We start from the raw sequence: 25,816 nt of genomic DNA on the forward strand, positions 1-25,816 counted from the left end.
TGTACATAAACCCTCCTTGTCCGTAGTGCCTTATTCTTCCAAAATAGTGCTGAATTCATTTTTCCTACATTTTACCTGGAATTTTATTTAAGATCCTCCTGAGTTGAGTCTGATTTTTAAAAAAATCTTTGACAAGTTTTGGTATCAGAGTTATGGAAAACGCTGGGAGAGACTTTTCATCTTGCTCCTCTTTTTCTGGAGCTGGTGCCATCAGGTCGCCACCGCTGCACCCTCAGCTGCACCTGGGGCCCTGCGCAGAGCTGACCGGCCGGTGACGGTGAATGGCCATGTGAATGCTCCTTGGGAGTGGGAAGCCTCCACCGACACAGAAAACGCCTTGGGCCGACATCCCCCAGAGGCAGGTCATGAAACACTTTATCAGCATTTTTTCCTAAGCGTCCCTCCTCTCGACTTGGAAATCCTTAGGAGTAAGGGCGGTTTTGAACGTCCAGGCCCCCCTAATCCCCACTGCAGGCTCTGCCCGTGTGTTCCTCTTAATCTCACCCTCACAAGGCTCAGCTGCCGCGGAACTCCCCAGCACGGCCATCTGGCCAACCTCACCCAGGCTGGCGGGGAGCAGCCTGGCGTCCAGCAGGGAGAGAGTCATTAGTTCATGAACCAAGCCAGATACAAACCCTTTTAAAAGCTCAGCTTTTTTTTTTTTTCCGTAGAAGCACAGGGACAACGCAGGCTCATCGGCCTGCATCCTTATGTTGTTTTCATTCTTTTGCACAAGAGAAGCATTGGGTAACAAATTAGACATGTAACACCAGTTCACACTGGAGCGAAGAGGAATGCTGTCTGCGCAGTTATGGTAACCACAGCTGCAAAGTCGCATTCTAAAGCAAAGTGGATTTAAGAATGCACGAAGATTTCAAGACGGCGCCTGTGCAGTCAGGGTTCCCTTGGAAGCTGGGGGCCGCGAGCTGCCCTGAGTCGCCGTCCCGCCCCACATTTGGGGGAGAAGGGTGTGGTCCACCTGGGCTAGTGCCACCCCGAGAACCTGCACCCCTCATCTGCCAAGAGGAGCCTGTCTCTGTCCCTGTTTCCAGACTGCTAACTTCTAGAAGACACAGCCTGCCACCCAGGGAGGTGTAAGCACCGCTGTGAAATCATTAACTTTTTTCCCTGGAAAAAATACCGATCAGCAAGTTTAGAGGCCCAAATTCCCAGGGCGAGTGGGGGAGACAGGGACAGCAGGCGGAGAATTACAGGCTTCCAGCTGCCCCTGAGCAGGACCTCACAAACGTGTTTCATCATTTCGTTTTTGGCGTCGAGATGTTCCAGAACGTCCCTTATCAAATCGTTCCAAGACAAATGCAACTGCCTCGACTATTATCTGCCTTTTGGTCTAGTTTTCTTTCTGCCCTCCCCTGGCCTGGCCGGCTCAGTCTCAGACTCTTCTAGCTGGCTCAGCATTCCGCGGTCGTCCGCATGGCAGGTACCGTCCTACACACGTTTGGCTTTGTAGAACGCCAGGATGCCCCCTCTTTAGAGCTCACCTCTCTCCTCCCCCACGCCCCCAAGACCCTCCCACACGCCACGCACGTCCGATGCTCAGGCACTCTCACGCCCCCCTACTTTGTGTCCACCTGGTGCTCTTCTCCTCGCATGCCTGGCGCAGGCCTGCTAGTCTCAGGCTTTGGCGGGCTCAGCCCCTCCCTCCATTTAGCTCTTGGCTCAAGCACCGTGCTCTTCAGAGAAGCCGTAAGTGGCAGCTTCCTCATGCCTCTCCGGTTCTATTCCTCGTCACATCACGTGTGACGGCCAACATTATAGCACCTGATTTATGCACTGACTATCCGCTACTCACTCCCTGTGGAAAGTGCAATTTTCCCCCACTATATCCTGATCTCTAGCACATAGGACGTACTCAGCCGATGTTTGCTGAATGAATAACCAAATCCCCTGACAGGCACCCCTCTGTCCAGCCTTCCCACTGTGTCCTAGAAAACAGACCCCTGTTTTCTTTCTTTGCAAACCACTGTCACATACCATGAACACATGGGGTTTACGTGGCTGCGGACAGAGCTGTCTCCCCAGTGGATGGCAAATCCTTCGAGGGGAGGCCAAGTCACAATCATTTTATCATCTTCATGCCTCTGCCACCAAACATGAGGGCTGAGAACAGTCAGTGCTCAATAAACATGTTTATGATAAGAACGAAGGGCTCTGAAGATTCGCTCCATGGCATAGCACTAGCTATTCTAGATCATTCCGCTGAGAGCCTGCTTTCAGCCCCGATGTTTGAGACCTTCTATTTTACACCTGTAGAAAGGACAAGCCACCAGCCCTCCACGTGCAAACCGTCCAGGTGCCAAAGTTTAAGGGGATCCACTGGCCTGCAGCTCTGCTCCCTGGCTATGCCCCCTTCTCCTCTTTGCTTTATGCAATGTAATCATTTATAGTTCCAAAAAGTCTGAAAACTTGTCCAAATGACCTTGAGGAGCTGCATCTGTATCAAGTTAACTAGGTATTTAAACCAAACCCTAAAAAACAAAAGAGCATCACCCTTCCCTCCAGCATTGACCAAAAAGTTACTAAATCTAAACGCAGATGAGCAGAAAGGCATTCTTTGGCCTTGCTGCAAGGGTTTGGACTCAGCTTTCTCTTTGAGATTTGGGAGCACCGCTTCCAGTTAGAAGGTACCGGAAGCCCTGACAGGTGCCGGCCATGCAGGTGCAGCACCTGCCACTCTTCTGACCCAACAAGGCCCCCGGTGGCCCGGGCCCAGGTCCTGGTTCCCGCCCCTCCTGGCTGCCCACAGCACCTGCCCCTGGGCGAAGGGTCAAGAGACGCATCAAAACACCCTCCCGGGGAGCAGCCTCCAAGTCGGGGGGCGCGAAAGTCAGCCCCAAGCAGCCAGCATCGACCCGAGACCCCTGCCTGGGACCCTCCGTGCCCGTGATACCAGCAGCTCGTGGAGAGGGGACGCAGCCGGGGCCCGTGGGGCCACCCTGCCCGGAGCCATTTGTCCTCCAGGCAGGACAGCAGGAGTGGCTCCCGAACACTTCACTGAGACAGCCAGACTTTGCTTCCTGAGAGCGTGGAGTCCCATCCCTGCGGCGCTGGCAGCCAGAACGGCGTGAAACCCCGGCAGCCCGGCCGTGCGGGGCAGGCGGCCCTCCTGCCGCAGCGCTGGTCGCCTCGTCTCCTCTGCAGGGTGGGGGTAAGGCCAGCTCCTTCGGGGCTGCAGGTTTCCTGGGAACGTTCCCTGCCGCTCGTTGCTTCCACCGTTGGCTCATTCACGTCTGCGCAGCTCCCTGGCCACCCTCCCGCCACGCGGTGCTCCTGGCCGCCTCTGGCCCCGCCTCTGGCGCCCAGCATGCCCCTACCTTGCCTTCCTCCTTGGCCCCCCAGGCCCGTAGGGACGCTGCGGCCCCTGGAAAGCCACCTCCATGCTGGCCTCCCAGCGGCCCCCGCCTCTTTCTGGGGAGCAGACGCCGCGCCTCAGTGTCTGGTTTCGGGGCACCCAGCGCCCACGGAGCACTGCTTGTAGCACACGGAGCCTTCTGCCGGCCCGGAGTGTGCCCTCGGGTCCCGCCGCCCCCAGCCTTCACCCTCCACCCTGGGTGCACGCTGCTGGGGCTCGCCCAGCGCCCGAGGGTGCAGGCCCCGGACCGGAGGGGGCAGGGTGGGCCCTTGGCGCAGGGAGGACCTTCTGTTCTGTTGACGGTCACGGCCCCCCGCAGCTCCCACTCGGCCACCCCCAGCTCCTAAAGGTGCCTGCATCCCCAAGATGCTGCGGACCCTGTGAGAAGCGGGCGTGCACTGAGAATGTGTGTGCGTGCAGGTGTGTGCCAGCGTGCGCGAGTGTGCACATGAGTGAGAGTCTGGGAGTGAATGCAAATGAGTAAACGAGTGTGATGTGTGTACGAGTGTGTGAGTGCATACGTGTGAACACGTGGGCCCCCATCCAGATCGCACCCCTGGAGGTGGTGCTGTGCCAGCAAGCCCCCTCCTCCCTTCCTCCCCCGTCTTTCTCTCCCTCCTCTCTTTCTCTCCCTCCCTCCCCCTTTTGCTCTCCTTCGCTCTCCCTCCTTCCTTCCCCCTCTCTTTTCCCCCTCCCTCCTCCCACTCTCTCATCTTTCTCCCTCCTCTCTCTTTTTCCCTCCCTCCCTTCCCCTCTTCCACTCTCCCTCCCTCACTCTCTTTCCTTCTCCTTTCCTCCTTCCCCCTCTTTCCCTCCTCCCTCCCTCCCTCCCCCGTTTTTCTCCCTCCTCTTTCCCCTTCTTTCCCTCCTCCCTCTCTCCCTCTCATCTTTCTCCCTCCCCCTCGCTTCCCCTTTCCCTCCTTTCCCCTCTTTCCCTCCCCCTCCCCTCTCTTTCCCTCCCTCCCTGCTCTCTTTTCCCCTCTCCCTCCCTCCCCCTCTCTCCTCGCCCTATCCTTCCACACAGAGCCCCTAGGGGTCCTGGCCCCCAATTCTGCAGGCCTCCCCGCAGCCGCCCTGGGCTTCTCCTCGGCAAAGCCCCTCCCAGGATGATCACGACTTCTGTTCTCAGCGAACAGCATCCCCAGGCTGCCAACAGCGCTCTCCTCGGCGGCACCCAGGGAATTATAAATCACAAATACTTCTTCCTGCCCCCGAAGCAACTGTGCTTTTTCACGTCACAGATGCGACATCACTTCTCGGCATGCGCCCCAGGGGAGCCCGGGTCCTCTCGCGGGCCCAGTCCGCCTCCCCCATTGTCCAGCGGGGTCCCGGGGGGCTGACTCCCTGGAGTCCAGGATGGCCTTGTCGCATGTCCTGGGGGCTCAGAGCCTGCGGCAGACAGAGAGGGGTGGCCATCACCCCACAGGCCACCGCAGAGGAAGCAGGGGCCAGGGGTCGTCCCTGTGAAAGCCACGGGGTGGGGGCGGAGGCAGCCCTGAGCGGGGCACCCTGAGCCAGGCAGCCCGGGGGGGAGGCCAGGCAGGGCACCAGGCATGGGCAGGCGGCTGCTCAAGTGCGCGTGGACGCCTCTGCGCCGCGGGTTTGCTCGGAGCCCCCCTCGGGCCGGGCCCTGGCCAGGTGCACGCAGGCTCATGGGGAGACAGACGCCCAGCGACCCGGGCCAGAGCTCAGCGACCCGGGCCAGAGCAGGCAGGGCCTATGGCAGAGGGACCTGGGGTCTTGCCGTCCTACAGGCCTGAGGTGAGGACCATGCCAGGGCCCAGGAAACCCAGAAACCGCGCGGAGCCTGCATGCACCATTCCTCTCGTGCAGAAGTGACGAGGCCGGGCCTGCGTCTTGGGAGGTGGCCCTGGCAGGGGTGGGACACGGGCCCCTGAGCAGGACTCGCTCTGCCCTGCTGGGCCCGGCGGAGCTGACGGGGTTCGCCCTTGGGGAGCGCGGTTGGCTCACATGCCGGGCTGCGTAGAGCTCGGGGAGGCAGTGTGCTGACCGAGGTCCGTTACTTCCACCCCGTCATAAGGGGCCTAGGCATCTCCTTCCAGAGCAGGGCAACGAGCAGACCTAAGCACCCAGTAACTCACCCACACCCACCTGCCCGGGAAGCACAGAGGCGTCACCTATGCTCGGAGCCCGGCCAAGCTCGGGGGAGTCACCCGCCCTTTCTGGACCTGGTGGCTCAAGCACCTGCCTCGGTGGACCCTGACAGTGGGTGCATAGGGGCACCCGGCAGTGATGGTGGGGCCATGAGAGCTGTGAGCAGGGCTCGGCTGTGTGCAGGGGCCTACCCGGACCCCACCGGGCCCCTGCCCCCTCCTCGGGAAGCTCCCTTCTGTGTTTGCTGGCAGCCGTCGAGTTTTGTTTGAATAGAGAAGGAAGACCATGTCCCAGCAACAGGAGCCGGGCTGTTACTTGATGGGGAGGGGAACCTCGTGCCTTGGCCGGCTGTGCTGAAGGCACAGGCCCTGGGTCCAGATCTGGCTCTGTCCACCCTAGATGTGCAGCCACAGCAGTTCCTTGGCCCCCTGTGCCTCAGTTTCCCCATTTGTGAAAAGGGTGTAATTGCACCAACTTCCCTGGGTTGTCTGGAGTAAACTAATGCTACCCACAGGAACAGCGAAGGCTCACGTAGCACAGCCAAGGGCTGTGAGTTCTCGTCCCAGCTGCCTAGCTCAGCACGGAGAACTTGGCTTTGCCACTGTTGCACCTGTTTGCAGGTGATGAGAAAGCCCCTGCCAGGGCAGCTCCTCCGGCAAGCCCCTCTCCAGCCAGCCCAGAAGGCCGGCAGACCAGCCCTGCCACGGGGGCTCAGCTGCACCGACGGGCTGCACCCCGAGGCCCGGCCGCAGAGGCAGCCCTACAGGCCCTCTTCTGAAGGGGGTCCCCCAGAGGCATCCCTTCCTTCCAGCACATCCAGAGAACTGGGGGCACTGGGGACCATCCCCCACACGCGTTATTGGGGACGTGGAGGTGCTGGCGATGGGGTGGTGAGCCCGCCCCGGGGCTCCTTGTGTGCCCACGCAGGCCAGGCCAGGTGGACGCAGGGCCAGGGTGGACTTAAGCCAGGTGGGCCCCGGGTCAGTTGAGCCCAGGCCAGGGTGGGCCTCAGCCTAGCGACTCCGCAGAGCAGGTTGAGGTCCACCACCCTGACCCACGAGAGGGCGCCCAGCGCCCCGCAGGCAACAGCCTCTCGCCCACGTGCTGGGCTCTCACCCCAGGCCACCCCTCGTGCCGCTGGCCAGGCAGGGCACCTTGGAGCCGTCCCTGGCCTTCCTGCTCTGTTCGTGACGCAGCCAGAAGATGACCTGCCACGTGAGCCACGGCGCCCCCGGTCGCTCTGATTCACGCGGGAGGACCCGGCAGGAGCTGACGCGGCCCTTGACCTCTTGGTTTCGTGCATGGAGGCCCAGCTCTTGGCTCAGGGTGCCGCCGGGTCTACTGCTCAGAGTGGGGATGGAAAGCTCTGTGGGGACACCCAGGAGCTGGGGCGCCCCTCCCGGCTCCTCCTGGAACTTTCCACCCCACGCAGAGGGCTACTGAGAAAGGTTTCAGAGCTCTTTCTCAAAGGGATCTGGTCACCTGGAAATGCGGCCCCAGAATCTGCAAGAACTATGCAGCCGAGGCAGCCCAGGGTGTGGAAGAAGAGGAGCCCAGGGCAAACCAGACAATGACTATGCCGTGAAAAAAAAGGCATGGCGCGCTGTGCTGGGGCCTGCAGCTCCCGTCGCAAAGGGGGTTACTGGGCCCCCAGGGAGAGGCCACCTCACGAGGCAGAGGGTCCGACGAGGCGTGCGCAGCGGGGCCCGGGTTCTGCAGAGCCAGCTCTCAGGTCTGCACTTTACCGTGCCTCCCCCAGGTAACTCCGGGACCGTGGCCAGCTTCCTTGGACTGTGGCACTCCCCATTCACAAGGAAACACCAGGAGCCAGGGAGACCAGTGGCCGTGGATTCCAGCGGAAAATGAACGCAAAGCTCCCAGAATTCCAGAGGGGCTCTGACTTGCAGTGCGTCGGAGACCTCGGCTCAGTCGGGTTGGGGACTAGCTAGGGAGCGCGTGGATTTTCTCCACCAGCTTCCTCAAATGGGAAGTGGCTTATGATTTAAAAACATGTATCCACAGATCCATAGAGAGGATTCAAAAATAACAGCACCACACCAGGGAGACAAGAGTGCCTACACCTGAAAGCAGGAGGATTGCATCCAGCATCCACGTGGAATCCAAGCCCCCTCTTGATATAGATGTGGAGAGGACACAACCAAGGTCCACAGGATGGAGGAATAGAGTATGGATTAGAGTGGACTTACTGATATTCTATTCATGAACTATTGTGATTAGTAATCGAAGAAAATGTGGCATTGGTGTGGAGAAAGTGGTCATGGTGGCTGCTGGGGGTAGGGAATGGGAGGAAGAGATGTGATGTGGAGGTGTTTTCGGGACTTGGAGTTGTCCTGGGTGGTGCTGCGCTGCGGGGACAGTTACCAGACATTGTACATCCTCCCATGGCCCACTGGGTGGACTGTGGGAGAGTGTGGGCGATGGTGTGGACCATTGACCATGAGGTGCAGCGGTGCTCAGAGATGTATTCAGCAAGTGCAATGAATGTCTCATGATGGTGGAGGAGGTTGTTATGGGGGGAGGAGTGCGGTGAGTGGGTGGAGGATATATGAGGACCTCATATTTTTTTAATGTAACATTTAAAAAAATAAAGACGAAACAATAAACAATAGCAGACACCTAGCAGAGGGTGAGACAGGTCCCGTCATTCTGCATCATACAGCAGACGGTGCCATGAAAGGCGGAAGCCACACAGTCCTCTTGACAAAAGGAAGCTCCTAACTGGGAGCCGAGCTGGGCCAAGTTAGCAAGTTCCGGAAGAAGAGCTCGCATTAACCGTCACATTAAATGCACTGTGTGCAAATAACTGGCAGGATTTTGAGCGGTGGTTTGCAGAATATACAGAAATATATCTTGCAAGGTATAAAAACCAAAGCCTCGCTATTGAGTGACAGTTCCAGGGAGGGCGTTCCCTGCCTTGGGAACACTGATCTCTAGTAGGGGGAGTGGGATTAGCCACAGAGGGCGGCTGATGGGCCTGCGACTCTACCTTTTATTTTGTTTTATTTTTTCATTTTAAACAAGAAGTTTATTTAAACAACAAGATACTTGACTTGAAGGGAAAACTATCTAGGATTCTTTTCTTTTAGAGTAATTTATCCCTACTTAAAGACAGATTGCCCTACATGTAACAGCTACGTACAAAAAAGTTATAAAATTGTCCTTGGCTTTACAACGATAAATGAAAAACATTAAAATTCTCCAATCGAACAAGGTATGCAAGGATTTTTTATGTTGTTGGGTTTTGTTAAACAGTGAGAGCAAAATAACTTATTGGAATATAAAGATAAGAGCTGAATGAGCATGCCACTAATGGAGAAAGAGGGTATTTTCACAGGACCAGTATTTTTCCCCATTCCATCTCCATCTGATGTCGATCAAAACATACCACTGGCCATTTAGTTTACAAAAAAAAAAGCAATATGCTTGTGCACATACACCAGTTACTTTATGTACAATAAAGGAACAGGGAAGGGTAAAATGAAAGAATAGAGAAAACTACTGTAATAGTCAGGATGCGGTGGAACCAAATTGCAGTTTTTCTAATTGAGAATGTTTTCTTGGTCTGTAGGAACAGAGTTCTGGAGTAAAGTAGCAGGCTTCCTTTTCAATAGACTCCACCTGTCTGCTGCTGGAACACATCAATTGTATCTTCACCCTCCATTTCCAACTGTGCAGGTGTGTCTGTTTCATTGATTGGCTGCCCATCAAATCAGAAGCTGATCTGCCTCATTGACAAACCCTGTGGTTCACAATAGGCTTTCATTAGTTTACTAAGTGGTGTATGCCTCTTAATCTTAAACTGCACCACAGAACCATCCTGCCCCGCAACCTTCAAATTAACATGATCGTTGTTCTCAGTCTTGACTCCTTCCTTGGGTTTTTCATCGGCCATGGCGAGAGCCAGTGTCCTCAGCTGCCGCTTCACAAAAGAGGTACCAGGTCCATCCCGTACGAGCACACAAGCAGCACCAGGAGCGGCAGAAGAAGGAGGCAGCAGTGGTGGAGGAGGGAGAGGGCACGCGCACGTCGTGCCCGACTCTACCTTTTAAACCCACCGACAGCCTTAGTGTATGAGGCTCTCCTCAAGGCAAAAATGATGCATGACGTTTGGAAGACAGAGATTTTGGAAAATAAGGAAAAGCAAACGTTCATGAAATTTTGGTACAGACATCCACCCTGGCTTCTCTGGACAAACACAGCCACGCGACACACACGTTGATTTTCCAACCTGGGATCATATTATCTGTTCCATTTTGAAATCATTTCCCCCACATTATTAAATATCATTTATGACATGAAACCTGCTGACTGCATGGTGTGTCATCGTATGAATGAATCACAATGCTTTCGACTGACCTCCCGGGATATTTAGGCCACTTGACACTTTTCACCAACACTAACGAAGCCGAGATGGATTTCTTTGTTGCTAGGCAGAGCCACAATGATTCACTGGAGAAAATTCCTAAAACTGGAATGGCTCACTCAAAGGGTATTTCCAACTTTAAAATCTTTTCTTACCTATCATCAAAATCTCTTTAGAAAGACTCTATCAAGTCTCTTTCAACTAGTAGGGACAAACCCCATCCCGGGGATTATAACAATTATTTCCTAATTTAATAAGAGTATGTTCCCGTTTTATTTTTAAATTCTTGGATTCTTGTTGAAGTTTAACATTTTTTCATGTCTATTGGCTCAGTGAATTTCTCCTTTTGTGAATTCGGGTTTTTGCCCCATACTTTCTATTGGGTATTTGTCCTTTTTCTGTTAGATTTTTAAGGGCTTATTGTCTAGTAAGAATACTGATCTTTTGTAAAATATTTTCTTTGCAGTTCATTTTTAAACTCTGATGATCATAATTTTTGGCTATACAAGTTTTATATTTCAACTTGCTCAGTTATTCTTTTATTTATGGCTTGTACTTGCTAAACTTTGAATGATCAGCTAAATATGCACCTGTATATTTTAGGATATTTAGGACTTCATTTTTGTAACCCTTACATCTTTAATTGATTTGGAATTTCCTTTACTACATGTGCAGGAGTTACCAAACTTCATTTTTTCTCCAAAGAGTCAGGTGCTCCAGCGCCCTTGGTGGAGTGGCCATCCGCCCCGGCCTGACGCCCAGTGGCACCTCTGCTGTAACTGGACTGGTCCGCAGGCCAGGGCCTGCCTCTGGGCTCCAAGCTCTGTGCCATCGACACGGGACTTCAGCATCCGCCGAGGGGCAGCCTCCGCGCTCGGGCAGGCACCTGGGGAGCAGGTGCTCCGCGTGCTGCTTCAAGGGCGGGAGGACCATCCGCCGGCTTCAGACACCAGGCCGGGGCCGCGATCAAGATGTCACAACCTGGATGACCCAGAGTCAGACAGCCGGCTGCTCGAGGAAAGCAGCTGCACCTTCCAGAATGCTCCATGGGTCGCCCTGAATTGGGGGGTGGCTCTGACTCCCGACATGGTCCAATGGTAAGCATCACCCCAGTGGCTTTGGAGTGGCCAAGTCTCCCCAACTCTGGGGCCTGAGCGGGCTTCGCCCTGAGGGTCCTCCAAGTGGGACGAGAATGAGATTGAGCTCATTCTCCGCTTCGACAGCACGGTATGACCCAGGGGTCACTCCAAGCATCCCCAGTGAGTGACGTGCTCCCGGTACCCAGGTTCTAAAAGGTGGGCAGGCCCTGTGAGGGCCCGTCCCACCCAGGAGGGCCCGTCCCACCCAGGCTCACCTCTGCTGCAGTGAGGGGGGCCCTGGGGCTCTGTAGGGAGATTTAGGTGGGCCTTACGGAGGGTGGGCTGCTCGCCTGGGGTCCCTGCGGAACACACACCCTGAAGAAGGGCTCCCATGAAGAAGCCCCCTGCTCCTGAGCTGGCAGGTGGAAGCGAGCCTGGCGTCACCAACCGCAGGTCTAATTCCCCACGTCACACCCCTGCGCCCGCTCCCCAGCCCTGAGAACCACGTCAGTCACGGCGCATTCGCCGTGGGCTTCCGTGGGATGGCAGCCTGGACGTGGCTGCCGCAGCCCGCCCGGACTCGGCCACGGCAGGCAGGCGCGGGATGGTGGTGGAGCCAAAATGACCGCCCCCCATGGGGACGCTCTGTTAGCCCAGCGAGCACATCACATCGGCTGCAGGAGCAGGCACGTGAGCGGAAGGCCGAGCAGGTGCAGCGACACCAGGTGCTCTGGCTTCAGGGACGGTGGGAACGGCGGGCAGAGGGCGGGGCACTCTGTGCACGGGGGAGACAGGAGCAGAGTGCGCCACCCCCCCCCCCCGCCGCGGGCACCGCCCTGGCCAGGCGCTGGGTTCCCGGGTCCTGAGGCGGGTAGAGCACGGGCTGTACCTGGCTGAGCAGTGCGACCCCAGGCAAGGCCAGAGCGCCGGCTGCAACGTGCAAAAGCGCGTCCCCCCTGCAGCGCGTCCCCCCTGCAGCACAACCCCCCTGCAGCTCGGCCCTGTGCCTCAGCAGCGGCAGGGGGGCCCGTGCAGCAGTGGGGGCGAGGGCGGGGGTAGCAGGACGTGTCCGGCTCAGGGGGTTGACGCAGGCTCCGGTCAAGCCAAGTATGCGACTAGGGAGCTGGGCAGGCGAGCAGAGGGCCCTCCGTCCAGGAGTCCCAGTGTGGGGGCGTCCGTTCCTGCCCACCCTTGGAGCTCTGCTCATTCAGCCCCCCCCGCCTCTCCTCCCCCATCCCTCCTTCCCTTCCTCTCTGGAGGGGCAGAGGAGCAGGGATGGGAAGAGCAGATGCACCCGAAGATCTTCCCTTTGCCTCTGGCAGTTCGCCTTTGGGGAGCCCGCCCGTCTAGGTTTTCAAAACACCAGCAACCCCCCAGCCTGGCAGTGACTTGGGTGCTTCTGCAAGAGTCTGCACATGCTGACTGCCCAAGTCCACGACGGTGACGGCGATGGAAAGAGCGGCTGGAGGGGGCCGGGCCAGCCCGGAGGCGCGGTGACTTGAGCCAGTCCTGGCACGGCTTGGGGAGCAGGCAAGGGTTAACAGACGGGGGAGGAAGGGGAGAAAGAATCCAGGAGAGCCAGCGAGTCGCCCCGGTGGCTCAGAGCCCCGGCGCCTCGGCTCCTTCTCCTGAGCAGCACCCACAATTCCCGCCTGGCTGTGCTGTGATGGGGGGCCACTGTGGGTCCCCGGAGCAGGTCCGGCGCTGAGGAGCTCTGCAGATGCCTGCGCCTCCGTGCTTGGGAGCTCAGGTGGCCGCAGCCTCTCCCCGAGGGGCCTCGTGAGCCTGGGCCGCTGGGGACGGCTGGGGACAGCTGGGGCCCTTGGGGGTCTTGAGGACACCCCCTCCCCACCCCCTCCTCGCCGCGCTCCCCTCCTGGGGGTCTCTGCAATGACGGGCATTTGGCTCCCTGGTTTCAGCACTTTTCAGGAAAGCACCCTTCCCCCTGATTCTCAAATACGACATTTTCATTTCAGAATATCTGCAACACGCAGCAAAATGTAAAGACACAACTCAAACCATGCGCCCTGCCTTAAATGCTGCCTTGTAATCCACGGACGCGACACAGGCCCTTTTGTAAATCCACCCACGCGGCCCGGAACGCGGGGTCCCCTGGGGAGGCCTGGCATCCGGGGGCCACGGTCCGGGCCTGGCCCAGAGAGGCGGCCTGTGGAAAATGGAAACGGCGATGGACAGGGCCACGGCCAGCCCAGAGGCCCCCGGTGGCCGCCCGAGGCGGGCCAGGTGAGGAGCAGCGACCTGTACAAATAAACACCTGCCTCTTCCCGAGACAGGGGTGCCTCGTGAGGCCGCCCGCGTGTGTCACCACGATGCAGAGACCGCGGCCTGGACAGTGGCCCAAGAACGGCGCTTGGCAGGGGTTCACGCAGCGGGGAGAAGGGCAGGTGGGGGCCCCCACTCTTCCGGAAGCATCGTGTTCCGCAAGGGGCTAAAGATGCCCGTGGGATCTCCCCGAGTGGGGCTCCCCCATCCCCAGGCCCTCACTGCCCACTTTACAGAGGGGCCCCCCACTCTCGCCTGCAGTCATCGCAGCAGGACAGAACCGGGGGGCCATTCCCCGTCCCGCCCCCACCCCCACGGGCGAGGGCTCTGGCCCCCAGGAGGGGTTCCGAGAGGCGCAGCCGGCAGGCGCGCCATCAGAGGGCTTGCCGAGGAAGCGGGTGCTCTCGGCCTTGTTTGAAGTGCCTTTTATTGTCGGAGAACTCTTTCGGAAATGGATCTGGGAAGGAAAGTGCTCTTAGGCAAGCTCCGCTTGCTGAGATGGTAATCGCCCACGAGCGAATCGCCAGGCTGAGCTGGACAGTGTCTCCGCAAACGGGGGAGAGTGGACGGCTCGGCAGCCCCACCCCAAGGCCCTCGTCAGCAGGGGCCCCGGTCTAGCCGTGGGATTTTGTGTGTTGCTGGGGTGAAACACACACGACATAAAATGCATCATTTTGACCGTTTTCAGAGAACGGGTCCATGGCACTGAGCACAGGCACAGCGTCATGCCGCCACAAGCCAGTTCCAGGGCTCTCTCATCACCCCAAACAGAAACCCGTACCCACGAGCCGTCTCCCCATCCCCCCCCCCCCGGCCTGGCAACCGCTGGCCTGCGTTCTGTTCCTACGGATTTGCCCATTTATGGACATTTCAGATAAACGGAAGCCACGGAATGTGGCCGTTTGAGCCCGGCTTCTACTGTTTTCGAGTTTCACGCATGTCGCCGCACGTATCAGAACTGTGCTCCTTTTAACGGCTGAGTAAAATATTCCACACTGTATTTATCCACTTGCCAGCGGATGGACACGGGGTCGTTTCTACTTTCCCGCTGTTTGAATCATGCTGTGGCAAACATCTATGCACAAGTTTTATTTGCACGGCTGTTTACCATTCTTGAGGCATATACTCGGGAATCGTGGGGTCCTGTTGGCTCGTGGGCATTCGACTGCTGGAGGTATTATCAGAAGCTCAGGTGGTTATTCACAGTTGGGGAAACTGAGGCCCGGGGGCCATGCCTTGCCTAAGGTCCCACAAGTGCACGGCAGGGCTGGGAGCTGGAAGCCTGAATTACTGCTGATTTCTAGAAGCAAGACAGCAGGTTTTGCCTGGTAGATTAATGCGGGGACCCAGCCTGCCTTCTCCAAAGTAAACAGCCTTTGATTTTCATCAGATTAAATCCCTAAACCAGAAAACACCACATCAGAGAAGTGGAAGAAGGAGAGACTCACACTCAATTTTTTCTGGAAACAACAACTGACATTAATTACAAAGTCCATTGTGGAGCATCTCAAAAAGTTCTCAGAACTAATTAACGAATTACAGGACGACCGAATGGCTGAATTGCAGGATTCATTAATTGACACGAGAACTGAACCAGGCGCCGGCGCAGCCAGAGGACGCCAGCACCCTCCTCTGAAAAAGCGAAACCGTGTAATTAGCCTCAAACGGCATTTGTTGTCACTTAAGAAGACATCTGACACTGACTTTCCAAGAGGCTGACCACCGGGTGCGTCCTCGCCGGGCTGCGTCTGCAAGGGGCTTGCCAGGAGGACAAGGTCTGTCCTCTGCTAAGTGTAATGTCTTATTATCTTCCAAAGGGCCCTGCTGCCCAAGCGGAATTAGGCTGCACGAGGCGGGCAGCACGGCCGGCGTCGCCCGGCAAGGACAGGGCTCTGTCTCCTCGCAAACCTCAGTGGCGGCTGGACGGGACCTTCTGGAATCGTCTTTCCGAGTCCCAGAGCAGGATCTGGCTGCAGGGCTATGTCCCTAGCTCTTAAGCCAGGAGGAGGGAACAAAGGCAGCTACCACTTCCCTTCCTTGACCCCGGCGAGCGCTGAGCCGCGCTGGGCTCAGGGGAGGACGTTCACTCAGCCATGGGCACCAGTGGGCTCCCAGGCCCGGCCGAGCTCACACACAAGGTCCAGGGGAGGGCCGGGCCCGGGGACAGTCGTGCGGTGCAGACGGCCCCTGCTGCCGCAGGACGGCTCGGCGTCACCCGGGGGTGCGCTGACCGCAGGGGACGCCTGCTTTCCCTGGCACGTGGGTGCCCCTCACCGAGCAGCGTGGACGCCTGTGAGCAGATGGGAGGTGTCCCGTCCCCGTAGCCCGGCCTCCAGCCTGTGGCTTGACCGTGGAGGTCCCAAAGTGGCCCTGCCAGATTCGAAAAATGTTTGTTTTTCTGGGGAGACAGCAGGGTCTTGTATTGAAAAGCCACTGTCTTCTAGGCTTTGGGGGGGGGTGGCAGGAGGGATGAGGGGAACAGAGTCCTGCAGCGAGCGGAAGATGGGGCACCACCACCCCAATCCGCGCTGCTCCGCCCCCTTGTCAAGGGGCCTGCCTGCCCCACAGCCTGGCGAAATCCTTTCATTGCCAGCCCGTGCTCCCCCGGTTACCGGTTCCACTTTGTCACTCCCGTAAGTTAACTTCTTGATTATTTCAAATTATAAACCAGTGACAACCGTGTACAGAGACATCAGAACCCACAAGGAGATTAAACTGCTCGACAAGGAGGCGAGAGGAAAGCGTCCATCTGTGACACGCGACAGAGCCACCTCGACTGTGACCTAGGGGGGCATCAGAAACCGGCAGAGGAGCCAGGGACAGCCCCCGGCTTTCCCTTGCTGTTTAAAAGAAAATCTCTGTCCTCAAAAACAGTCCCCAAAGGGGTTTTGGAAGGGGCAATAATTAAACATCCGGCAACATATCTCTGCCTTGACTCTGCCCAACACTTCCCTGCGGGGGCCGGGACAGCACAGCCACCCACGGAGGCCCCGCGAGACCCGCGCCCGCCCGCGTGGCCACCGCGCGGTCCTGGCGGCTGGGGTAGGTGGGGCAGGGCATCTGCGGGAGCCGCATCGGGCCTCCTCGGGCACCGAGCCACGTTTGGGGCATTTTCTCTTTAGGACAGATGGAACACTTTTTGCAGAAAATGGTAATGATGACCGAGGGAGGGGGCCGCAGGGCGCCCTGGGGAGGTGGGGGGGGGGCCAGGCGCGTCTGTGGCCGAGCTGCAGTGACCTGCCGGGATTCTTAGAGACGGTCAGCGAGAGAAGCCTGCGAGACGATGTGTGTATTCCGTGGGTGAGGATGCCCTTCCACAGTCACCTCCGCGGGCTTTTGCTTCATCCTCTTACTTATTGTCATAAAAGCCTGATGCAGACATCTGTTAATTTAAAAAAAAAACAGCAAAAGATGATATCTCAGCTGAAAAAACCTCCACAGAGGCGTGTACGGGGGTGGAGGAGTGGGCCGGCTGGGGGAGGAGAGGACGGGGACGGCTGGAGGAGGGACGCTGCACGGTCGGGAAAAGGCTCCCGCGAGCCAATCTTTTGGTCTTCGTGTCCCACCTACGCTCCCAGAACTGGAGGCACCCAGATGCCTGGGGGTGCAGCTCTGCATTCTGTGAATCCAGGAGAAGCCACCCTCAGTGAAGAGGGTGTTAATCACTCAAAGCCCGTGGATAGACACGGAGCTCAACTTGAAAAAGAAAATAATGCCTCTGCCTCCCTCCATCCCACCTCGGATAATTTAAGTACCCTCCCCCCAAATGATGAGCAAGTTTATCAAGACAAAACAATCTTACTGAAAACAGGATTCAAAAGTCACACAAGCTTTCCGGAAGTGACTCGACAGAGCTGCATCTTGCGACGCCGGCCGGCAAAGCTTGCCTTGCTCCTTCCTCCGTCAAGTTAAAGTCTGAGTTACTGAAATAAACGCGGAGGTCACGGGCACTTGATCACCCCCAGGCCCGGACCGCAAACGAGGCACCCGGCTTCTGACTTCTTTGCACACACTTCAAACCCAACCTCCTTAAAGAACGGAGATGGATGAAAGGAAACAGCAACTCAGTATTTACTTGGAGGCTGCGTGCTGGGGAGGAAAAGGACCCCTCCCGCTTGCTTTTGGACTTACCCCTTGTTAAATCCAAGGAGAAGGCACAAAGAACCCCGCCTCGGGAGTGGAGGCCGCTGCCACTGCGCCGAGTTTTCCTTTAAGGGAGTTTGTTTATTTTACAAGCCATCCCTCTCACGGACCCCACCTGCCTCTTCAGCGGGCAAAACCCACCACCCTTAGGGAAGAGGCACAAACTCAAAAAGCTGGAGAGGTTAGGGCATTTCACTTGGACGGCAATAGAAAAACAGTATTGACAACCAACGCTGGGGCATTTTTTCCACCAAGTGGAAGGCAGAGGAGGCGTCCACACCCCTTCCCCTCTCGGGATGGCCTGGAGCCCTGCAAAGGCCCGGCGGCCGCCAACCCGCAGGCAGAGGCCTGCCGTGGGCCACAGCCAAAGGGTCAATAAAAAGCAACGTTTTCACCCCAACTTTCCATCAGTCGCACAGCAGCCCTGCACGTTTGGAAAAAACCTACGCGGACGCTGTCAAATCAAGTCGCGAGAAATACCAATCCAACTGCAGAAAACATACGTTGACTATTTTCCCCCAAAGAAGCTGATGGCGATTCTTCTTACAGAATGTGAGCTGAAAAGAAAGGCGTGTTTTCCAGAATAATTGAATTTGATCATCGGAAAGCTCTGTGAGGACAACCCCGGCCTTTCTTTAAGTAATGGGAAACGTCTGAAGTAAAGAAAGGAGGAATCTGCTCAATTTTAAAGGCATTGCTTCTTAGATTTGGAAGTAAAATGACAATTCCACACTAGGCTGCAAGTGAGGTTGGGTCATCTGAAATTTCCTCTGGCCAAATAACAGAGGAAATATCATTATGGGAAACTGAACGCCAAACGCTCAGTTCTCTCAATCACATTCTTTCTTACTCATCATCACAGGCTCACAATGAAACTGTGGATAAAATAACACAAATATTTGAAGCACATAAAACACTGTTTTGGTTCCAAATGACCCTGTTTTCAACTAGCCAGTAAGACATTCCCTGCATATTGGAATCAGGGTTTGGGCTGGCTTTCCAGACTCTGGTTCAAGTCTCTTTTGATGTGAAAACTACTAGCAATCGCTGAAGGAAAAAAATTCCACTGTGCCTCAGTTTACACCAGCCTGCAGATCACATCGTTAGCATCACTGTATCTCACACCAAAATAAACATTCAATTAAAGCACAGTGTTATATAACTAGATTGCTTTCAGAGGTTTACTGTTGAGTCTAAACACAAAATACATTCCGAAGGAAAGTATCCATTTAAAATAACCAAGTCTGGATTTCAGTCTCTCTCCCCCCCTCCTGTCTTTCTCCTTTTCACTATGTATGGTTCCAAATGCTCAAACTTCAATCTGTACACTTCTGGTGAATTATTTTTAAAAATCATTGACTTCAGAATTGTAAGCGTGTGTGAAAAAGAGAGAGCGAGAGGGAGAGGGAGAGATCAAAGTCGATAGAGACTTAGTATCCGTTTCAGGTGAATACTTCCCCAGAACTTCTTTGAAGCAGATTTTCTTTACTAGTAGAGAAAAAAATGTGTTGATTTGTGTTTCTTCTCTCAGGTTTCCGAGATGCTGCTCTGTTTAATAATTATAGGCAACCATTTCTGATCAGTTATGTATTTGAAATTTTGAGAATACCTCATATTTCTGAAGCTATTCTGAAAAACTTTTGCAACACTACAAATGGTATCAGGGGGAAAAAATGTGAATTTTTGCTCAAAGCACGTTTTTAATTTATTACTCTGATTTAAGGCATAATCCCTCATATAATTTGCTCAATTAAATACAGAGATTTTAAAAAAATTCTTCTGTGATACCTTTTTTTCCTTTTTCTTAACAAATCAATTTTATACAGTCAATGGCATTTGGTATAATCACATCTTTGTGCATTCATCACTTCCGTCATTCTTAGAGTACTTTCATTATTCCAATAATAATAATAAACAAAAAACAACCAACACTCATCACCTCTCAATCTCTATGCTTTCCCTGCCATATATTGCTGCTATTCTTTTTCCTTCTTTCTAGTATATTTGTATTTATATTTTGTAAAAGCAGTCTTATATATGCAATACCATCCATTTTTATGTTTTGCATAAGGTTTTGCTATCATATACAGTCCCATGTCATAGGTTTTAGGCTTCCTTCTAGTAATACACATGGCCTTAGGCGTTCCCTTTCTGTGATATCTTTTTTAGAAAGCTTTTTTTTTTTTTTTAAATTTTGAGATCGTTGTAGATTTACATGCTTTAGTAAGGAATACTGCACAGAGGTCCTGTGTGATTGTCACTCAGTTTCCCCCAACAGTAACAACTTGGAAAAGCATTGTACAATGTCACAACTGGAAAATGGGATTGATACACTCTGAAGATCTTATTCTGATTTCACCAGCTTTACACGCTCTGTGTGCGAGTATGTGTGTTTCGTTCTAGGCAGTGGTATCACATGTGTAGATTCAGGTGAGTATAGAATATCCTTTCAAGCATTTCGTCTGGGTTTTTTCTTAGTTTTATAATTTTTCCCATAGAATCTTAGGGCACTTTACTGTCTTCATAACAACATTCAGATCATAAAAATAAGCAATGCAACAACTGGCTTGTCCAATTCTAACCCAATTCGAAGACAAAATAATTTTCCATACATCTTTCAATGATTTATTTAAACAGAAAAAAATGTAAAATTAAGCAATGATAGTTAAATGTAAAATTACAGAAAGAACAGTTATAAGAGTATTCAGGGACACAGAGAAAGGCAGAGAGGAAGCTGAGCACGGATCAATACCGCACAAATTCTCGTGACAGGAACTCAGTTACGCCATGTTTTCATCTTAGATCCCGTTTCTTCTTTGCGGTGTCCTCATTCTTGACTACAGAACCTCTTCCATCTCTTATTTTAATTGTGTTGCCTCTTTCACGAATGGTTAGCTAGGGGGGAGCTCTGCATTTGGTTTGCTTTTTGCAGCACATTTATCCTTTCCCAGGAAAAGACACAAACATAAACAGACATTCCAGCATGCATTCACAGGGTCTTTAAAGACACCAGTGAGGATAGGGTAATATAAATCCTGAGTTTAAAAACTGTCATAAAAGTTCAGCCTTTAAAATTGGCTTATTAAAATATTTGTTTTCTTTTAAAGCCCAGATTTAAACTAAAGTTATGAGTTATGGTGCACTGCTCAGAAAGTTTACTTTACGCTCTTTTTGCCAGGCAAAGGAAATCTGGCATCGGTATCGTCTGTCCAGAATACAGCGAAGGAAAGACAACAAAAACCCAATTCTTCAGGCTCAAGACCTGGGTGAAAATAGCACAGTTTTCAGAATAACCTCAATAAGGTACTACAATCTCAAATGGGCCTCCAGTGGCCACTACGGAGGTCCCCTGCTCTGGCCAGATACGTGACAAGACTTCTTTGTCCAAGGTTATAAGAAGAGCTGCTGATATACAAGAGAAAAATAACTTCAATACCAACAAATTATATTTCAAGGAACGATAATAGGGCATAGGGGGCAACTGCCCACATCTGATTGTTCTGCTGGAGATTCCGTAACAAAGCATTACTTATATTTCGGGGACCTCAGCCTATCATTCCCACCTTTGCTTCTGACCAATCTACATTCTACTCACATTCTGCATTTTCGTTCTTCTCCATGGGGAATTCATTTTTCTTGGAGACCAACTAGCATTCAGAATACAGCAATTAGCAAACACACAAGAAGCAAATTTCCAGGGAAGAAGAAAAGGTTTATATGTACTGAATGGCAAGAGAGTCACACACTGTTCTCCAAAGTAACTAAAAGTTCACGGTAACTTCCTAAAAATCTGTGCATACGCTGCCGAAACGAGAGCTACTTTCTTGAACCACAAGACAGAAACTAGGAAAAATGCCTGATAAGTAACTGTCACCTTCCACCACCCTCCAAGCCAGGTGACCTTGGCTCTGCCTCATCCCAGGGCTCAGATATTTAATGAGAATGCTTGAAAGAATAAAAATCCTTTTCTGACTTTTCAGTTGGATTAATTCAGCTGACTGTCCAGATACATGATCTATTGCCTATTTGTGTTTTCAAATAGCAGGCAAAAGAAGAAAATCAAGATAAATATTAGCATCAGCTGTACTCCACCATTTCCTGCATTTCTCTTCATAGCAAGGGACAATTTAGGCTTAGTTGTTGTTTAGACACGGCTTTTTTCATATATGTGAAAACATCTCCAATTAGCCATTAAAATCACAATGTACTGAAAACCTCTAGAAATTCTTTACTGATACATATAATTAATGCTTCTTAGAAATGGATGGTGGAAAGAAAAATGGAAAAGGATTATAAATAAAGAACAAATGCCATCTGGCTACATTTTCAGGAGATAATACAAATTATGATTGCATTTATGCTCATGGAAACTAAGGAAGCTGTTGCACAATTTTTAGGCGATTTGGATTAAAAAACATCTTGTCTAACAGGCTTGATAAATAAAATCAAGATATGTCCAGAATCATCAGTGTAACAAGAATTTCCACATCCCTTCCCCTCTTGTAGAGGGTGGGTATCTAGCAACTTAAGGACTTGATTTACGTTAAGTAGCCAGTTGGATTCAAAAATTTAAAAATAAAAATAAAGAGGCCCCCATAGAGATCCTTTGCTCTCCAACTGAAAGTGCCTAATACATTCTTCAAGGTCTTTTTTCCAAACCAAGGATATAATACTCATTTTCATTTATTTATCACACATACTGCCTTTCATTTGTATATAATCTTTTACTGTGGTCTGTTTGATTCTCTAAGTTTTAAGAATGTGATAGTTTTTAAATGAATTTTAAACTTTCATGCTAAATCCCTGCTCTAAGGTAGTTATCTCCTGGTGTTTGTTTTCAATACTTTTCCTGGAGGGCAGTCTTAATGATAATTCTGTTGACATTTTCCTTAAACAAAGCTATATGTGTGTGTTTTTAAAAAATGACATTCCTCATCTGTTTGCTCTTATTTCAGATGTGCTGTAAACCCTGGTGGCATAAAGAGTAAAGAGAATTAACTAATGGAGTTTCATAATTTAGGCAGCAAAAAATCAGAATTAATGTGTTATCCCACTGTAGCATTCTCATTCTCAGCCAATCCAAACTTTCTTTCTGCAGAAATATGTGATGGAGACACTTTCCATCTGTTTTTGACAAAGACAGGAGAAGATTCCCACAAGTTATTCTCTTTAAAAGTTCTTTGTAAAATGGTAGGAGGCTATTTCAGCCAAAGAATCTTCAGTGGCACAGAAATAAAAGCTAATAAAATAAAATAAAATCCACCTGTATGAGATCAATATTCCATGGCCACGGCAACAACTTTTGCAGATATTATATAGAACGAACCTGATAAAAGAAACGGGTTTGGGAGAATGGGCGGCTGCAGGCTAACTCTTGACTAATCTAAATTCCTTCTGTGTGAAGTAGAGTGTTTTTAAAAACACTGCAAGATGAGCAGAAGCTAAAGCATACTAAATAAATTTTAAAATTTCTACACGCCCCCACCCTGCAAAGAATCGTACACCTTTCACTGTGCTGGGATGGCCCTTCAAAGAGAAATGCCCACTGGCCTCACAAAGTGCTCCTGGCAGCTCGCTGCCTCCACGTTGGGCTGATCTACAGGAACCTGCAAGGGGTCTGGTTTGAAAAGGAGCGCGCGCAGGACGCCCTAAGCGCTCTCCCCAGAGGAAAGCCGACCTTGGAGGGCGCCCGGCCGCCTGTGTCCCCCCATTTCCTTCTCCCTACCCTTCTCCCGCGCAGGGCCGGATCCACAGCTCCTTCTATCGCCTGGAAACCTGTTTCCCAGCCTGGACCCCTCGCGCTCCTCCGCCGGGCAAGACTCAGGGACGCTGCTGGACCGGGCGGGAGGCTCCCGGCGCCGAGGTCGGCCTCTGCCTGCCTGGGGACGCCAGCGGCTGCCTGCCCGGGCCTCGAGCTCCTTTCTCGCGTCTCTCCCACCCTTGGCCCAGGCCGGTGGCCGGCGGGCTGTACCTTCCAGCTCTCCGATGGAACGGGCCGGAGCCGGGGCCGAGGGCGCCGAGGGGCGCAGAGCCGACTGGGGCGGGCCCCGGCGCCGCCAGCAAAGGACAGTGACCCCCCGCCCCCTTTCCCAGGCCAAGCCCGGCGCTGCCGGCCCGCACCTCTGCGCCCGCCGCCGATCGCCGCGCACCGCCAGCGGGACCCGGGAGGCTAGTCGCCCTCGGGGACTCTCGGCCAAAGGAGAGCTGCGTTGAATCGACGGCTGCAGCACCAACCGGCTTGGCCGCTGCCCGGGAAGAAGGCGATGCCACGAGCCGGGCACCGGCAGCTTCGCGGGGCGCCTCAGGGACCCAAAACACAGCTGGTCTCCAGCTGCCTGCGCTGGCTGGTCCCTGGCGGTTCTTCTGGTGCCCTTTCCCTCCACGGCCATCCAGACACCCCCACACCACCAAGAATGGAAATCGCGACGGTCGGTCCCCAAAGAGCTCTGGGGTCTGCTGAAAGGGTCCCTCGCCCCCTGTTCTCCACTGACACCCACGCACGGCAGGCTGTAAAAGGCCGCGGAGCTGCCTCGGACCTGGCAGCTTAGGAAAAAAAGCGGACCCCTAGCGCAGCGCGCCCTGCGCCCCATCCACGCGGCCATGGGGGCCCCTCGAGGAGGGATGCGCAGGCCCCGGCCGGCCGCCCCCCGCAGCCAAGGGCGCCCCTCGCGCGCGCAGCGCTTACCCGGGGCGCGCCGGTCCGGAGGTGGGTGGCGGCGCGGCGCTAGTGGGAGGCCGACATGGACCACGCGCCCTCCATGCGCCACACGGAGAAGGCGTAGCTGAGGCGCTCGTGGGCCACGTAGCTGCAGCTGGTCATCTTATTGTCCATCTCGTCGCTCTGCAGGACCTGGTAGAGGAAGTCTATGTACCTGGCGGCCAGCTTGAGCGTCTGGATCTTGCTGAGCTTGTCCGAGGGCAGCGTGGGGATGATCTTGCGCAGCGCGGCGAAGGCCTCGTTGAGCGACTGCGTGCGCTGGCGCTCGCGCACGTTGGCCAGGATGCGCTGGCTCTGCAGCTCCTCGAAGGACTGCGCGCTCGGGCTGCCCTTCTTGCCGCGCTTGCCCGGCGTGGGGCTGCCATCTTCGCTGGACTTCTTGCTGTAGCGCCGCTTCCGGCCGAAGCGCTTGGGCTGCCGCTCGAGCTCCTCCTCGCTGGTGCCCAGGCTGTCCACGGGGGACACGGGCGAGCTGGAGCCCTCCTCCATGGCGCCCGCCCGGCGCGCGTGGGGCTGGGGGCGCCGGGCCCGCCGCTGGCCGAGGCCGCCCTGGCCGAGCGGACGCTCCCCGGGGCGGCTGCGGAGGCTCCGATTTCAAGGACGGCGTGTGCGAATCGAGGGCTCCGGGAGAGGAAGTTATTCTAACTTTTTTGGAAACTCTAGCCCGGCTCGGTTGCTAAATAGTTGTCAGGAGCGAGGGCGGCGCGCTGATTGGCCGCCGCGGCCGGGGGCAGGACGAGCTCGGGGGCCTCCGCCGGCGCCCCCGCCCCCCGGCGCGCGGCACTTTCAGTTTTGCCTCCCCCTAAGGCCCGGGCCGCGGCCGCCACCTCGGAGGCCGGGCCCCCGCGCGCCGCCACTCTGGGCGCTGGGCCGCCCCGGGGCCCGGCTTTGTCTGCGCCGGGCCGGGGAGCGCCGGGGACCCGCCGGGCGGTCAGGACGGCCCCGGGACACCGGCCGCGGCGCGCGGCGGCGCCCACCCCGGATGCGCTGCGGGGAGGCGAGGGCGCCGCGAGGAGCCCCGGCCGGCCTGCTCCTGGCCAGACCCCGCGGCGCGCCACGAGTCCGCCCCGCGCCCGGACGCTCGCCCTTGGGTCGGGCAACCTGGCGGGGCTCCCGGCGCCCCGATCGCGGGCGTGCGGGCGCTCGCGGTGCCTTGGAGTCGTCGGTCCCCACGGACGCGCCGACGGGATCCGCCGCCCGCTCGGCCCAGGCAGCGTGACGGGGTCGGTTCTCACCGACTGGAGGGCGGCCCGACCCGGACCCTTCGCGGACCCTCCTCCCAAGGGCTTGGAAACAAAAGCCACAGCGAGCCTCTGCGGGAGCGCCGGGTAGCCGCGGCGCCCGCCCGCCTCGCCCCGGCCGGATTGCGGGGCCCGGGCCGTGGCGCCTTCCAGGACCGCCGTCCCGACCCGCCTCTGCGCGCGCGCCCTGCGCCTCGCGGTTCGGCTGGGAACCGAGGGCGGTCTGCGGAGCGCCCCAGCCGGAGGGGCCACCTCCCCTACCTGCACTCCGCGGGCGGGAGCCCCGGGCCGGGGGTCCAGTGCGGCCGGCGTGGCGGGAGCACAGGGCCGGGGCCTCGGGGGGCGACCCCGCGGCTCTCGACCCTGCGCCATCTGGCCGCGGAGCGCGGGCGCTTTTGAAGTGGTTCGGGGGGGCCTCTTTGTTCGCCAGCCCGCTCTGGCTCGAGGCCTGGAGGTGGTTTACTGCTTTGATGCCTTTGA

The 25,816-nt window shown here is 55.1% G+C and overlaps 1 protein-coding gene across 1 annotated transcript in view; it reads right to left on the bottom strand.

The window, feature by feature from the left end:
• Positions 1–24,713, bottom strand: part of TWIST2 (twist family bHLH transcription factor 2) — a 51,257-nt gene extending 26,544 nt beyond the window's left edge. The window contains exon 1 of the mRNA XM_004455607.4: positions 24,063–24,713. Within this exon, the coding sequence (XP_004455664.1) occupies positions 24,102–24,584 (483 nt within the window). The 5' untranslated portion in view covers positions 24,585–24,713 and the 3' untranslated portion in view covers positions 24,063–24,101. The remainder of the gene's footprint in view (positions 1–24,062) is intronic.
• Between the last annotated feature and the right edge of the window lie 1,103 nt (positions 24,714–25,816).

The sequence above is a fragment of the Dasypus novemcinctus genome, chromosome 7, assembly GCF_030445035.2.
Source record: "Dasypus novemcinctus isolate mDasNov1 chromosome 7, mDasNov1.1.hap2, whole genome shotgun sequence".
NCBI classification, from domain to species: domain Eukaryota; kingdom Metazoa; phylum Chordata; class Mammalia; order Cingulata; family Dasypodidae; genus Dasypus; species Dasypus novemcinctus.